Source organism: Chlamydotis macqueenii, chromosome 2 (assembly GCF_036417535.1).
Source record: "Chlamydotis macqueenii isolate bChlMac1 chromosome 2, bChlMac1.mat, whole genome shotgun sequence".
In the NCBI taxonomy this organism is placed as follows: Eukaryota; Metazoa; Chordata; class Aves; order Otidiformes; family Otididae; genus Chlamydotis; species Chlamydotis macqueenii.
The window spans coordinates 157,021,608-157,037,307 of NC_141557.1; the positions used below are offsets into that span (position 1 = coordinate 157,021,608).

Genomic DNA, 15,700 nt, shown 5'->3' on the forward strand with positions numbered 1-15,700 from the left:
CTCTAAACTTGTACTTCTGTTGCATTTCATGCTTGAAAATAATCTTCAAACTTGCACAGACTTAAAGGCAGAAGAAGTGAGCTGGCTGTGGGAGGTCGTGATGTGGTTGTCTTGGTGAAAGGACTCTCTGGATCTATCCGAAAACTGCTGTGAAATGCCAACATGAGTGGAAGGTGTTTCATAGCTTAGATATGTACAAATAAGGCAGGAAGGTTACTCCTCTCCCATGCATTTAATTAATATGCATGGTGAAGTAGTTTAGTCTCAGAAATCGGATCTTGCTTTGACACTCTAGTGAGCTCAAGTTTTCTGAATTTGAATGAAATAGCTTCTGTGGATGATAAATGGAATTATGATGGTTTTCCATGAGATAGATCAAAACTATGGGAACAATTATTTTCATTTTGTAACAGGCTACTGTTTAAAAAATTGCTCATAGAATGACACTTAAATACTGGATAAATCTCAGAAGTCGGTAAGAAATGGTCTGTATTTTGTTGCCTGAAGTGATACTTTATGTGTATAAATATAAACTTCTTAAAAGTTACTGACTTATGGAACTGGTATTCATTTAAGCCTTTTAGGTCAGTATTTATAGTGAAAATATCTATTTTAAAATGTCATTTTAATATACAATATAAAGTAATGGGATTATTAATATTAATCATATGACTAGAAAACAGTTTTTTTGTAATAGCTGTAAGGATTTCTTAGTGTAGGAGTGAAAATACGGTTGTATAATCAGGAGTGATGTGGAAGAATGAGTATCAAATCTAATACCAGGGATAACTTTTGAACAACTTCATAGTAATTGACCAAACTTTCTATTGTGAATAAATGTTTAAAAACCTATTACTGTGTTCTGTGGAGGAGTTTGTTGTTCAACATAGATGCTTGAAGTATTTGCCTTTCTATAGGAACCTTATTTTTTTGAAATCAATAAGAAATCTTGCCATTTTCCTGGGTTCAGATCATAGTGAGAGAAAGCGTTCTGAATCTTAACTTCACTATTTCTTTCTAGTGAACTCATCACAGAGGAGCTACTGTAGAAAACTAATATGCCAAGAATGTTTACTGTGTCTTTAAGGCCAGTGGCTGGCTTAGAGCTTTACAAGAAAGCATTTGGTCAAGTGTTTATACTTTCACTAAGTATTTTAAGCTGGATGAACCATTCTCAGCAAACTTGTTTTGATGGGGATAAACAAGGATTGCTTTTTCTATTATATCCCCCCTTTTTGTAATACATAGATTTAAAACCACTATAACATTGGTGTTAATTCCTTTTCTACTGAAATTTGTATAGTGGATAAAATACTTATGAAGAGAATGTCTTGTGTACTCTTTGTAGCTGTATTTTATCCAGAGCTTTTTTAGAGGAATAGTTTCAAGCAGTGATCTGGAAAGAAATAAATCTCTAGATAACTGTTAAAGTCATATTTTAATTTGAGAATTCTGAAGACATGGATGTTACCCAGGGAGGTCCATAATCTTCATTGCCCTATATCTGCAAAAATGCTTCTTTAAATAAGGATTTATAAATACCTAGAGAGGAAACCATTTAAGCAAAACCTGATCATTGATTAATTTCTTTCTATTTCTATTAATAGAAGAAAAAATTGTATTAAAATGTATTTTAAATTGGAGATTTTGTTTCCCTTTCACAGATTATCTTAAACTGCTGTATAACTACAAATACATGCTTTCAGTATAATTAAGCAATATTTATGGGCTGGTGGACACATAGCCAAGGGATAGAATCCCATATCTGAGTAATTTGAGAAGAAGCTGTTGTACTACTTGGTGTATCTTAACCCACAAAGTAAACCAGAGGTGTAGACATTGGAGGATGTGCTTTTAGTGAACAGAGGTTTTAGGAAATGGCACCCCTTAAATCTCACATCCTTCTGCTCAAATTAATATCTATCCAGTGATACTTTGTAATGATATGGACAGTGCACCCTCAGCAAGTTTGCTGATGACACCAAGCTGTGTGGTGCGGTTGATACACTGGAGGAAATGGATGCCATCCAGAGTGACCTTGACAGGCTGGGAGAGGTGGGACCTCATGTGAACCTCACAAAGTTCAACCAGGTCAAATGCAAGTCCTGCACACAGGCTGGGGCAATCCCAGGCACAAATACAGGCTGGGAAGAGAATGGATAAAGAGCAGCCCTGAGGAGAAGGACTTCAGTGTGCTAATGGACAAGAAGCTCAACGTGAGCTGACAGTGTGCACCTGCAGCCCAGAAAGCCAACTGCACCCTGGGCTGCATCAAGAGTAGCATGGCCAGCAGGTCGAGGGAGGTGATCATGCCCCTCTGCCCTGCCCTGCCCTGGTGAGACCCCACCTGCAGTACTGTGTCCAGTTCTGGAGCCCCCAACATAAAAAGGACATGGACCTGCTGGAGTGAGTCCAGAGGAGGGCCATGAAGGTGATCAGAGGGCTGGAGCACCTCTGCTGTGAGGCCAGGCTGAGAGAGTTGGGGCTGTTCAGCCTGGAGAAGAGGAGGCTCCGGGGAGACCTTATAGTGGTCTTCCAGTACCTCAAGGGGCCTACAGGAAAGATGAGGAGAAACTCTTCAGCAGAGCCTGTTGTGAAAGAACAAGGGGTAATGACTTTAAAATAGAGGGAGGTGGATTCAGGCTTCATAGAAGGAATTTTTTTCCGGTGTGGGTGGTGGAACACTGGAACAGGTTGCCTGGAGAGGTGGTAGATACCCATCCCTGGAAACATTCAAGGCTAGGCTGGATGAGGCTCTGAGCAATCTGATCTAGTTGAATGTATCCATGCTTCTTGCAGATGGATTGGACTAGATGACCTTTAAAGGTCCCTTCCAACCCAAACTGTTCTATGCTTCTGGTGTAAGACTGCAGAGGGCACCATTTATCACTACTGAAGTGTTATTTGACTTGAACTGTAGCTGAGGTAACAATTTTTCCCATCTTCAATTGTCTCCTCTCAAATCTGTTAATCTGAATCTTGATACTGTTTTTGAAAAGATGCCATAAATGCTTTACTGTAGCTTTGTTTGAGGTACTGTGTTTGGCATAACCTTCAGAGCTGCTCTAGAAGCAACTTTGAGTTAGGGACATCATCTTCTGTCTTATCATCATCCATAATATCAGAAGCTGTCATAATGTCTAGACAATCCTTGATTTAACATAAATGGTTCATCCAGTGTAGAATGACATTCATGGCTGACTCTTTGCAGTTCTACACGATAGCTTAACTTTGAATTCTGGAGTAGCTTCCAGATCAGCTTGTGCTGGCAAGCAGTGTGACTGCTTTAACACAATGTTAAGGTGAAGCTAGTGAACTTTGGTATTTACGGCAATTTGGATGTGATTGTGCTGTACTAGGGAGAATGGTGAGTGAAGAGAGGAGTCTGGCATGTCTGATTCTGAGCCAGAGCTGGTGAATGTGACTGATCTGACTTGTATGAAGATGACCAGATGTCTTTGTTACTGTCCAGTGCTTCTGATTCAGAGAGATTATAAGCTTGAGTTCAAACCTGAACTTGTCTTTTGTTCCTGTGCTCTTGGGCAAATAAACTCTAGGAATGAGAGGCATGGGAAGCAGCTGTGAAACTTGTACATGACCTATCTTGTGTAAGAGCTAACTTGGGTCTGCAGGTTTGTTTGCTTCTGTTTCACCAGCAGAGAGACTGGATTTGGTAATTTTGTACTGCAAACTTGTCTTGCTGTGTGATGGATTTGAGAAGGACTCAAATCTTTAGATTTAATCTTCTGCTCCGTGATTGCCGAGGATAAAGTGTTTAAACAATGTTAGTAACTTAGTGGTTGGTATCTTTTGGAGTGTTCCTATATCTCCGTGAAATACTTCAAAATAAACTTTTGATCAGATGTTTCAAATTTGATGTAAAAGGGAGATAAAACAATAGTTTGAACAGGTACTGATTTTGTTCAAAGTAATCAATTTTTTTTCCTACTGAAAGGATTCATTCAATTTCATAAATGGGTTTTATTTTATGGAATAATCAGCTGAAATGTTCCAAATCTTTTTAGCTTTGTGGGGGCAAAAAGGCTTTGGGACTGCATTGTGAGCTGTTTTTTGGTAACCTTCACTGTTGTGTCTTCAACCTATTCTAGAGGCGTGGGCTTTCCAATCAGCGGAATTTCAGACTTGCAGTACAGGTCTCTTATGCTTCAGATGTGTGAAATCTAATAGATGGAGCCTCAGTGCACAGGAAAGAACAGTTCAGTGGATCTCAGGATACGCTAATATGTTTTCATGTTCATTAAATGTGTGACCTAGCTACGATCTGTACAGCTACTTATATAGCTACCATAACATCTAGCTTCAATGCTAGAGATATTTGATTTTGAGAAGATGACAACTTTTGGTAGTGTTAAAGTTTTATAGGTCAAGTTTTAGATATAGACAATGTAGTAAACTAAAATAAACAATACAGCTAGACTAAACAAATGTGCTTTGAAACAGCTAAGTCTTCTCTCAGATCTGAACCCTTCTAGTCACTTTGATTGTGTACAAAGTGAACTTCACTTTTGTTGCAGGTATGCATTTACACTTGTCAGTTATAATTTGTAGTTTATATTTTAATTGTCAAATAGATGTTTGTTCCAGTTGAAGTGATATTCAGAGCTATGCATTGCATAGTTAAATATATGCTTGCCTACCTCTAAATTGCAGTCAAAAATTTTGAGTAAAACTTCATCTAAATATTTTAACAAAGATTACTGTTAGAAATTTAGACTGTGTTGAACTTCTATGTACTCAACATTCTGAAATAACTTCAGTGTACTGCAAATGGAAAATCTCATTTTAACTGTATGCAGTGTTTATTTTTGTTGCTAATAACTTACATGACTTTTTCAAAGTAAACATAAGTAATCATAAGTAATACTTGAAAAGTTGATGTAGTATTCCAGTATATGAAAGCTTTTATTTGAGCTTAACTGTGAAATCCTGTACATAAGTAATGGTTCTTTGAGACTGTTCACAAGAAGTTATTGACTTCTGGAAGTCCAGACTTGTTATGAATTGTTTCAATGTTTGCTTTCATTGAAGTTATGTCCAGTAATAATAAAATCAGAAGTCCAAGCTGGAAGGCACCTCTGGAGAACATCTGGTCCAACCTTCTGTCGAAATCAGGGCTGTAACTTAGATTATATAGGGCCCTGTCAGTGGCTGTGAGTCTTGAGTATTCTCAGGAAGGGAAACTCTTACTGTTTTGCTGGGCAACCAATTTCTGATGAATGTTTTTGTTACCTGTATCTTAGGACCAATGAGAAAGAGGAATATACCTAATAAATTTAAAGAAGTTGCCGGAGGATTTATTGAGATTTGGCTTAACTTTAGAAAAGACTAGTTCATACAGGACCTTAAATTGAATAGCCTCTATGGACTATATTTAATCTATAAGCAATTTACCCAATTGTCTTAGTTTGAACTCAAGTCTACTCTAGGAATTGAACTTACAAGAATGAAATTACGTTTTTCATATTTAGTAGACTTTTAATGCTTGCATTTGTTTTTATCTAAAGCTGATGTAGGTGAACTGAAGCTGTATACTTTCTACGTTGTAGGGTGACTGTAGCTGGGCTTCTTCCATCAGCCCTTACAATTTAGCAACAAAGGATTTTGTTAGACCTGCTACTGCCCCATGCCAAGTGTTTTCAAATCCCTCCAGAGGAACATGCAGATCAAAGCAGCCCATCTTGGTCCTTTAGTGACACAGTAGTAGAAAAAGAGTTGGAGAGCTTAAACTGTTTCATAAATTTGAGGCCACAAACAAGTAGCTTAAGCCTGTTTGCTCTTAGCATCGTTGTATTATACTTGCACAAACTATCTTTTTGTTAATGTGATTGCGTCACCTTAGATTCCAACAGTGTGAATATGCTGGTTTTACAGTTTTATTGGGGATAGTAAATGTACCTGAACAGTTTAAGTAATCTCTATTGCAGCATTATTTTGACTGGAGCTGTGGTGAGCTGACCTTTGGCTGCCAGGTGCTCACTGCACTGCTCTATTGTGCCCCTTTATCAACATGAGGGGAGAAAATAAGATGGAAAACTCCTGGGTAGAGATAAGGACAGGGAGATCATTTAGCAATTGGTTATGGGCAAAACAAACTCTGTGGAAGATTAATTTATTGCCAATTAATTGCACTGGTAGGGTAGTGATAAATAAAACAAAACCACCTTCCCCACACATCCCCTACTTCACAGGCTCAGCTTCACTCTTGACTCTCCTACCTTTTCCTCTGAGTAGTGCAGGGGTATGGGGGCTCTGGTAAGCTCATAATACAGTCTCTGCTTCCTCCTCATGGACTTCACCTGCTCCAGTGTGGGGTTCCTCCCATGGGATACAGCCTTTCCTGATCTCTTCCAGTGTGGGTCCTTCTCACAGGCTGTAGTTCAAGAGTTGGTCCAGAATGTGTCCTTACCTGAAGGACTGTACCATGTGGAACAGACTGCTCCAGCGTGGGTACCCTATGTGTTAGCAAGTGCTGCCAGTAAACCTGCTCCACTGTGGGCTCCTCTCTCCATGCCTCCACAGGTCCTGCCAGGAGCCTGTTCTAGCATGGGCTTCTCATGGGCCACAGCCTCCTTCAGGCATCTGCCTGCCCCAGTGTGGGGTCCTGTACAGGCTGCAGGTGGATCTCTGCTGGGAGCAACTTTACTTCTTCCCCTCTTTCACTGACCTTGGTGTTATGCTCACGTTTGCTCACTTGTCTCAACTTTGCAGTGTTTTTACCCTTTCTTAAAGGTGTTATCACAGAGGTGCAATGTTGCTGATAGGCTAAGCTTTGGGCTGTGGTGGGTCTGTCTTAGAGCTGTCTCTGTCCAACATGGGGGTAGCTTCTGGCATCTTAATAGAATAGAATCATTAAGGTTGGAAAAGACCTCTAAGATAAAGTCCACTGTCAACCCAACACCACTCTGTCCACTAAACCATGTCCTGAAGTGTGACATATGCATGTTCTTTGAACACCTCCAGGGATGCTGAGTCCACCACTTCCCTAGGCACCCTGCTCCAATGCTTGAGCACCCTTTCAGTAAATAATTTTTTCCTAATATCCAATCTAAACCATATCTGATGCAACTTGAAACCATGTCTTCCTGTCCTATTGCTAGTTACTTGGGAGAAGAGATGACACCCACCTCCCTACAACCTCCTTTCAGGTAGTTGTAGAGAGTGATAGGATCTCCCCTCAGCCTCATTTTCTCCTCTGGCAGTAGTAACCCCTGCAGCCTCCTGCTACCATAATCTTGCTGTGTAAATGCAATAGAGGAATAAATTATTTTCAGGAATTATTTATGGCATTCAAGCCACACTTGGAAGTTGGCATGATGTATATCATCTCTTTTTAGTGATTTCTTTTTCCCTATTAAAATAGTTTTCTGCATATGTTAGTGAATCATAGAATGGTTAGAGTTGGAAGGGACCTTTAAAGGTCATCTAGTCCAACCCCCCTGCAAGAAGCAGGGACATCCCCAACCAGATCAGGTTGCTCAGAGCCTTGTCCAGCCTGGCCTTGAATGTTTCCAGGGATAGGGCATCCATCACCTCCCTGGGCAACCTGTGCTGGTATTCTACAACTTGCATAGTAAAAAAATTTTTTCCTAGTATCCAATCTCAATCTACCTCCCTCTGTTTTAAAACCATTATCCCTCGTCCTATTACAGCAGGCCCTACTGAACAGTCTCTCCCCATCTTTCTTGTAGCCCCCCTTTGGGTACTGGAAGGCTGCTATAAGGTCTTCCTGGAGCCTCCTCTTCTCCAGGCTGAACAGCCCATCCTCAAGTCGTCTTTAACTATTCTTCAAATTGTATATACCTTCCAAAATTCAGTGCAGTGATATATGAAAGTGGACTGCTGAATGTACACAGCATTTCTTGTGGTACACGTGGCAGGGTACACATGCCCTATGGAGCAGTGCACATGAGAACTCTCACCTCCTGGCTCCAAGTCCAGTTTTGTATTATTGAAATGACAGTAGGCAGATTCTCCTTTTTAGTTTGCCGTTGTTATGAGTTAATGCCATGGTGTGATGGTTTAGCCACGAACCTCAATTGTTTTTTGTCAACTTCAGTGATAATGGAGGTTGAGTAGCAGTTGAGAAGATCTTGTGTTGATTCTGACTTGAGACTGGATTTATATACTTATATTCTCTGGATTAAATTTCTTGCTTGTTTAGTATAGGCTGTATTTTATGGATTAGTTCATAAATCTTCAAGGGAGGATAAGGCAATTAAGATAATACTTTTCTTCAGAGCTTTCGTTGGTTGGTATTGTATCTGGGAGATTGCTGCTAGCTTTGTTTTTTATGGTTATGTATCTGGTAACAGTTGTTGAAAAACTGAATTGCAGTTTGAGCATATCTGTTCTCAGTGTCGAATGGGATAAGCGTGAAGTTCTCTTTATGCTATTTGAGTTCTTTGAGGTCAGATACTTCTGTGTTTCTGTTGGCACCTGGTGGAGCCACTGACATGTTGTTAACTGTCCTACACACTTGTACTTAATGACTGTGTAATTTATAATCTGATAGTTGTTTGCACCTAGAACAGAAAGTCAGCAAATATTCCATTTTGCTTATCCAATGAGCTTAATGGCTTTTTGTTTTCTTACAGTTCAACTTTGTGGGAAAACTTCTGGGTCCACGTGGCAATTCTCTAAAGCGTTTACAGGAAGAAACACTGACAAAAATGTCTATTTTGGGAAAAGGCTCTATGAGGGACAAGACAAAGGTAAGACCCGAGTATGTCAGTGGAATGTTTGCTACCTGAATTTTGTGACTTTCCTAAAATTTTGGAGGAGGTGAACAAACCTGGTGACAAAAAAAAATGTAGCAAATAAAAAGCATAGGATAGCCTCTAGGTTAGATTCAGGAGGAGTCTATTTTTTAAGAAGTCTGTTCTCACAGAGTATTTTGAGGCCACCATGAGTTGTACTTGAACCACTGCAAACTATGGTCCTTGGGGATGTAAGTGGGACGTGACCAGTGGCATGTTCTAGGTTGATCTTTTACAGCTTCTAGTGAGTAATGCTCAAGTGAATGTGGCAGCGTTCTCACTTTTGAAGGAACTTGGCTTCTAGAGAGAGCTAAACAAACATTTTCACATAAAAGAACACTTAACGTTTAAATTTAACTTTTTTAGATTAAGAAAAAGAACTGATGAAAGGAGATAAAATACAACCAGAAAAAAAAATCACAGCTCTGAGGATGACTTATGCAGCTTAAATAATTGACAAATTTTATTTGTTTCTATGGGAGAGATTAGATTATACTGGATGTATCCATTACATGAGCCAAAGTAGACAGCAGAGGAGAAACCTCTAGCTTTATAGGTGTTTGTACTATTCAATTTTTTCTTTACTGAAATAAATCTCTGGCTAAACTTGTACAGGTAAGTGTACATAAGTGAGGAGAGGTCACCTCTCTGGTAAACTGCATTTTTTAATTGGAACATTCCTAATGATACAAACTAAAGCACTGAGCATATTTCTTGCCTGTAGGATACCATGTTTTATAGGCCTTCAGTGAAATCTTTCTATCGTTATGTAATCTGACACTTAAAAATACTGTGTGCTATAAAGAGGACTGACTACCGAATTTCCTAAACTATGTTTTTCTGTGCATTTCTTCATCAGGAAAATATAAATGTTTTGTGATTTAGAGTATTTATCAAGAACTCGATCAGGGCCCGTAGATGACTTCAGCTTTTGAGTTGTACAAAAAAACTCTCTAAATTCCTCCTTGACAAGTATTTATTAAATATAACTTATATAAGTTACATTTATGTTTATAAAATATAATGGAGTTGAAGATATGAAATTACTTTTTTGAATGAATTCTGTTATGTAATACATAACACAGATAATAAAATTAAGATTTAAGTGCTACACCATTAGTTATGAAAAACTACTGGAAATATGACAGTTCAAGTAGAAAAAAACCCAAGAATAAAACCTAAACTTGCTACTAAGCCAAGATGACACAGTAAGGCTCCAAATACTGACATTGTTCTGTTGCTGGATTACCTGTTTCTATATCAAAATATGATGTGTCATGGAGTAGGAAGGCTCTTGAGTTTTTCTAATGGCTCTGCAGTATAAAAAAACTTTGCTTTATTAACAGCAGAAGCTCAAGCTGAAAAGTTTAAGTTTTAACTTTAATCTCAGAATCCTGGAGAAGAGTCTTACAGGTTTACATTTAAATAATTTAAACTTTTCTTATTTCCTTTGGTAGTTAAAGAATTGTTCACATTTTTATTTGACTTTTTCTTGTTTGAGATGGTAGCTAAAGCTGTAAGTAAATTTGTTTTTAAAGTGGCTAATAAAGTTTTTACAGATTGGGAGAGATTTTTCACAGAAAATATCAATAAAATTAATCTTAAAGCTCAGAACCAGTAAGGTTCTGATTCCTGTCATTTTGGATCTTGTTGGGATTTTTAAAAGGGCCGGTAGAAAGGACACTTGGGTACTTTGGAATACAGCTGGACTAGCTTTTATGTACCTGTTTGTGATAGTCCTTCAGAAAGCGTCATTCAGAACTGAAGCAGACTATTAATGATGCTGTTTCCAGTACTCAATTCAATCTGCAGATTATGTGCAAGAAAGTACTGGTGCTACAGAGATCCTATGAGTTAAGGTCATTCTGCCCCTCTGCTCTGGTGAGACCCTACCTGCAGCACTGCATCCAGCTCTGGAGCCCCAACATAAGGAGGACATGGACCAGTTGTACAGTGTCCAGAGGAGGGCCACGAAGATGATCAGAGGGCTGGAGCACCTCTTCTGTGAGGACAGGCTGAGAGAGTGGGGGCTGTTCAGCCTGGAGAAGAGGAGGCTCCAGGGAGACCTTAGAGTGGCTTTCCAGTACCTCAGGGGGGCCTACAGGAAAGATGGGGAGAGGCTGTTCAGTAGGGCCTGTAGCGATAAGACAAGGGCTTACGGTTTTAAGCAAAAAGACGCAGATTTAGACTGGAGATAAGAAATTTTTTCATAATGAGGGTGGTGGAACACTGGCACAGGTTGCCCAGAGAGGTGGTGGATGCCCCATCCCTGGAAACGTTCAAGGCCGGGTTGGATGAGGCTCTGAGCAACCTGATCTAGTTGGAGATGTCCCTGCTCCTTGCAGGGAGGTTGGACTAGATGACCTTCCAAGGTCCCTTCCAACCCTAACTATTCTAGGATTCTTTAATAACCTAAACCATGTTGCACTCATCCCTAGTTCTCTGGGGACACTGCTCAACAATCCAGAGACTCTTTATGTGGAGAACTTGAGCAAACAAGAGAATTTAAGACACTTCATATAGATTATCTATGTACTGATTGCTTCACACATCTCTTACCCCAACAAGTAATTTAGTTTGTCTTCATCTTCATATGTTCCTGGTTAGCATGTGAAGCTGCTTTATTAAACTTGTCCAGAGAACTAGCAAATAAGAGAACCTTAATTATGTAGGTTTTTTCTGTATGAAAAAGAATAGTGGTCTGTGCTGAAGAGAAGCTCAGGATTGAATTACTTGGTGTCAACAAGTTGCTAATCAGAGTCAGTGTGACTCCAGGCATCACTTGTCTTATCACAGCTGTTCAAGCATGATGATTCCCCTTATTTTTCTGTAGGCTATCTGACCAGGCCACATATTTCTGATCTACTGTTTTGTATCTTGTAGGATATGAGGATGGACTAAAAAGTGTAGTTGCTATTGTATGGTACTTTCTTCCAATTCTCATTGACTTTTTGATTTGATTAAGTGTCAGATGAAAGTGAAGTCTCCTGAGCAATATTTTATTCTCCTGGTGATCAGGAAGTTAGAGTAATCTTTGTTTTCAGAAGTGCATAGGTGATGTAAGATGCTGATGTTCAAAGGCATAAGCTGTAATTTAAAAATTTTCTAGAAAAAAAAATTCAGTTTTGGAGCACTATTTCAGTTAAAACTTTGTTACATGTGGCAAAATCCCTGGAATGACACTATCACAGGTTAAAAATATTCAGCTGGTATAAATTAGTACTCTTACAATGAAGCCAAATTTGCATGACAAAACAACTGAGGATCTCATCTACTGTCTCTAACAAGTTCATTGCAGCATCACTGCTGTCACTAGAAGCAAGACAGCATATGCTGCTTACTGATGGTGATCACAGATTCTGGGATAAACCAATTTTTGGAGGCTCTGGATTAGATCATCAGATGTTTCTAAACACGTTAGTTCACCTGCCACTTTACCGGTTTTAAAGGTATATTAACCTCTTTCTGGAAGAGAAGTGACAGTAAGCTCTGTAGACTTCTCTGGCTAAGCCAAATTTCTAGATACTTTTTTTTTAGCTTTAAGAGAACTTCAGAGACTTGTAGAAGAAAGCTAACTGAAAGGTTGAGAAAATATTTCAAAGTATACAGTTAGCCTCTGGAAGTTTTCTAGGGAAAGGTACAACAGGAAACACAGGATTCTGTCTCCCTTTAAATTCATTTAAATAAGGGACTTGTGTTTAAAAAGAGCACATTCAGGAAAGTGTTTTCACTAATCTTTGTTCCTTAGTCATGGAAAACTTGAGTTCTAGAATAAATCTAGGGTTTCTATTTCCATTTATTTTGTTGACATCTGGAGAACCATTTCCTGTATCTAGTTCCAATAGACAGTATCTAAATTCAGTAATTCTTTTCTGTTTGCATGCTTTTTCAAGCTGTGCTGTTGCATTACTGGCTCTTCATGAGTCGTTGCTCATTGCAGAGAGCTTTTGTTAGACTACTTGGGCTTTCACATGTCTATGGGAGAGCGAAAAAGTAAAAGGACCTGTTTCATAATTTCTTCATTGTATGACAAAAATGCTTTCATACTGCAGATTTCAAGAAATAATAGGTAAAGTCTTTCACTCCAATTGTTTATTCCTGTATTATCAATAGTTTGAGACTGGTATAGGCCTTTCGACTTGAGTATTCTGAATGGTATTTAAAATCTGTGAGAAGCCAAATTTCATTTAAGATGGTGATAAAAAGAGATATTGGGTAGTACCTGAAAAAACTTACAACCTAAATCACAAGTGGTGCAATAAAGGTGAAAATGGGCAGTACTATGAGCATATATCTTAAATCCTGCTGCTCAACTCCTGATTTAAAGCAGCAGAGTTCTAGGGATGGTATCTGGTTCTTGATAGCTTGACAAATAGGATGAAAAGCAACGGGGTCTATAGGGACAACAGGATACAGGGTAAAGTATATTAATGGTCTTCAGTAGGCGTATTGCCAGGTGCCTCGTGCCGCTGTGCGTTGTAAGCTGTGCTAGTGCTCTGCTTTGTTCTGGGCTGCGAAGGGATGAAATACCACAGCACAAGGTACAAAGCAAATCGTGAGCTCCCAGACTGCAGTACAGCAGGAATGTGTCTGTACTGAAAACGTAAGTTAGATCAGCTTGTCCAAGTCATGAACCATTTGCTGTGATAGATTTTGTGTGAGAAGATGGAGATTTAAAGGACAGATTTAAAAAAAAGTGGTCACCTTGCTGTCTTTTAGCTCCCTTGTTCCATATCTGTTTTATTTTCATCCTTTTAGCAGCTTTCAAATCTCCATTTCAGTCAAGGAGATAAAAAATTCTGGTTTTTCCAGCTGTGCAGGATCCACCAGGCAAGCCTAGCCACTGTTATGTACTGTCCAGTAATGGAAGGTGGAGGGTTTTGTGGGAGCTGAAAATACTGTCAGTGAAGATACTGGAAAGGGAGCAAGCTGTGGCTTTTGTGTTGGTCATCGTGGGAAATAAAAAAGCCTGGAATGCTTAATGTGTGCCCAAGTTTGGGAGGTGTGGGCCACGGTGGATGAGCTCTCATGTGTGTTGTTAAGGGCTGTGGAAAAGAGTGTTGCCAAGTCATGTTACAGAATTGGGGGGGGGGGGGGGGGGCAAAGTGAACTTTGCAAATAAAGCAAGAGGAAAGGATAAAGTAAAAACTTGCTTATGGGAATGATTTTAGAACAACCTGCACTGAAATATTTTGTATGTTAAAATTGCTGATTGCAATCCTTTTTCACCAGGCACAACACATGAAATTGTGATGTTTGTGTTGCTTTTTGCTATTACGGGGCAAGTTGATAACCACAGAAATGACTTTTCTTGTCTCAAGTCTCTGCGCATCTAACTGTACAGCGATTTTTTTTTTTTTGGTCCTTTAAAAGAGACAGGAATGCTTGATAGCATTGTGTGTACTGAGAAACAGAGTATATGGGGAACTCCACTGATGGAAGCATCTGGCTTCCAGTGCTAGATGACACTCATGTCTTGAATAACTCAGTATTTAAGTGAGGAATGGTTCTTAGCAAAACTAAATATTTGAGCTGTAATGTTTATATTGGTTTACTTCCTTTTTCTAAGATCTATTATTTGTATTGACAAGAAAATGATTTTGCTGACAGTCTAATCCTGCTGCCTCTGGCCTCTTAATAATCTTACTGTGGATGCTCTAGCAGCTAACTAGATTATGTTGATTTTTTTAAACATCCCTATAGTCAAACACAGTGTATGATGACGAGAATGTTATGAGAAGCAGAAACAGATTGTCATTTATAAACTTCAACTCATAATTAAGAAGTGTGCGTGGGGGGAGATTTCAGCTATCACTAAAACTGTAATTTCAGTGATGTAAAGGATGAAGTACTTACCTGGTGCTTGCTAAACACAGTAAACAGCAGGGGAGAATTCTTATGGCTTTGGTTTTTAAATGGCGGAACTGCTAAGAATTTGATGAAATTTTATCTGGTAATGCAATGAAATTTGTAATGGTGGCTCAGTCTCTTGGAAACCATCAGTTGAAAGTACACACATGGGGCAGGAGGCGAGTCTGATGTTAACAAATGATGTCCTTTAGGTCTGTGAACATTCCAACATGTATTGAAATAGTCTTTCCATAATGTCGAAGTGTGTTGGGTGAAGCAGAATGAAAGGAATAAATTTTGTTTGGAAATATCTAGAGAACTGTTTTTCTGTAATGTCCTCCTCCCTTGTGTCATACACTATTAGTTCCATGCCCAAGTAACACAGTTCTGTGAAGGATGTGCTCACGGGGTAGAACTCGCAGTGAGAACCGAAAGTAAAGTGTCTGAGCAGTGCAGTAATACCAAGATGGAAAGAATATTGGTAAAAGAATCTTGCTTTTGTGGAATATTAGATCAAACTTGTTTCTAATGTCTTTACTTTTGAGAAAACAGGCTTCAAGTTTGCTTCATGTTTGTCTTCTACATGAAACTGCATTTCAGAAAACTTCTTGGGAGCTTTCTCCTTGTGCTACAGTTGCTGTATGTGAGCAGAAGCTGATGAAGGGGTCCTGTTTTGTGTGTTACTAGTCACCTAACCCAATGGATACTGTTCTGGTACTTTATCAACATGATTGAAGTGTATCAGAAAAGTATGCAATTTTATACTGCTTAAATTGTTAACATCTGTACATGAGTAAAGAGTACATACAAATGCTTCTGCGGCAGCTTTAACACTTGCATTGTAAAATGTTGAAAATAAGGTGTAAAAAAACCCAACTTTCTTCTTATCTCCTAGGAGGAAGAATTGAGAAAAAGTGGAGAGGCAAAGTATTTCCATCTAAATGATGACCTGCATGTTTTAATTGAAGTGTTTGCTCCGCCGGCAGAAGCATATGCCAGAATGGGACATGCACTGGAAGAAATCAAGAAGTTCCTCATCCCTGTTAGTATTTCAATTTTTTCATAAGAATTCT

At 39.0% G+C, this 15,700-nt stretch overlaps 1 protein-coding gene across 4 annotated transcripts in view; it reads left to right on the plus strand.

Moving 5' to 3' along the window:
- Positions 1–15,700, plus strand: part of KHDRBS3 (KH RNA binding domain containing, signal transduction associated 3) — a 94,078-nt gene that overhangs the window by 29,297 nt on the left and 49,081 nt on the right. For all 4 annotated transcript variants that reach the window (XM_086741307.1, XM_086741308.1, XM_086741309.1 and 1 more), the window contains exons 3-4: positions 8,616–8,732; positions 15,523–15,669. In XM_086741307.1, the coding sequence (XP_086597433.1) occupies positions 8,616–8,732; positions 15,523–15,669 (264 nt within the window). The remainder of the gene's footprint in view (positions 1–8,615; positions 8,733–15,522; positions 15,670–15,700) is intronic.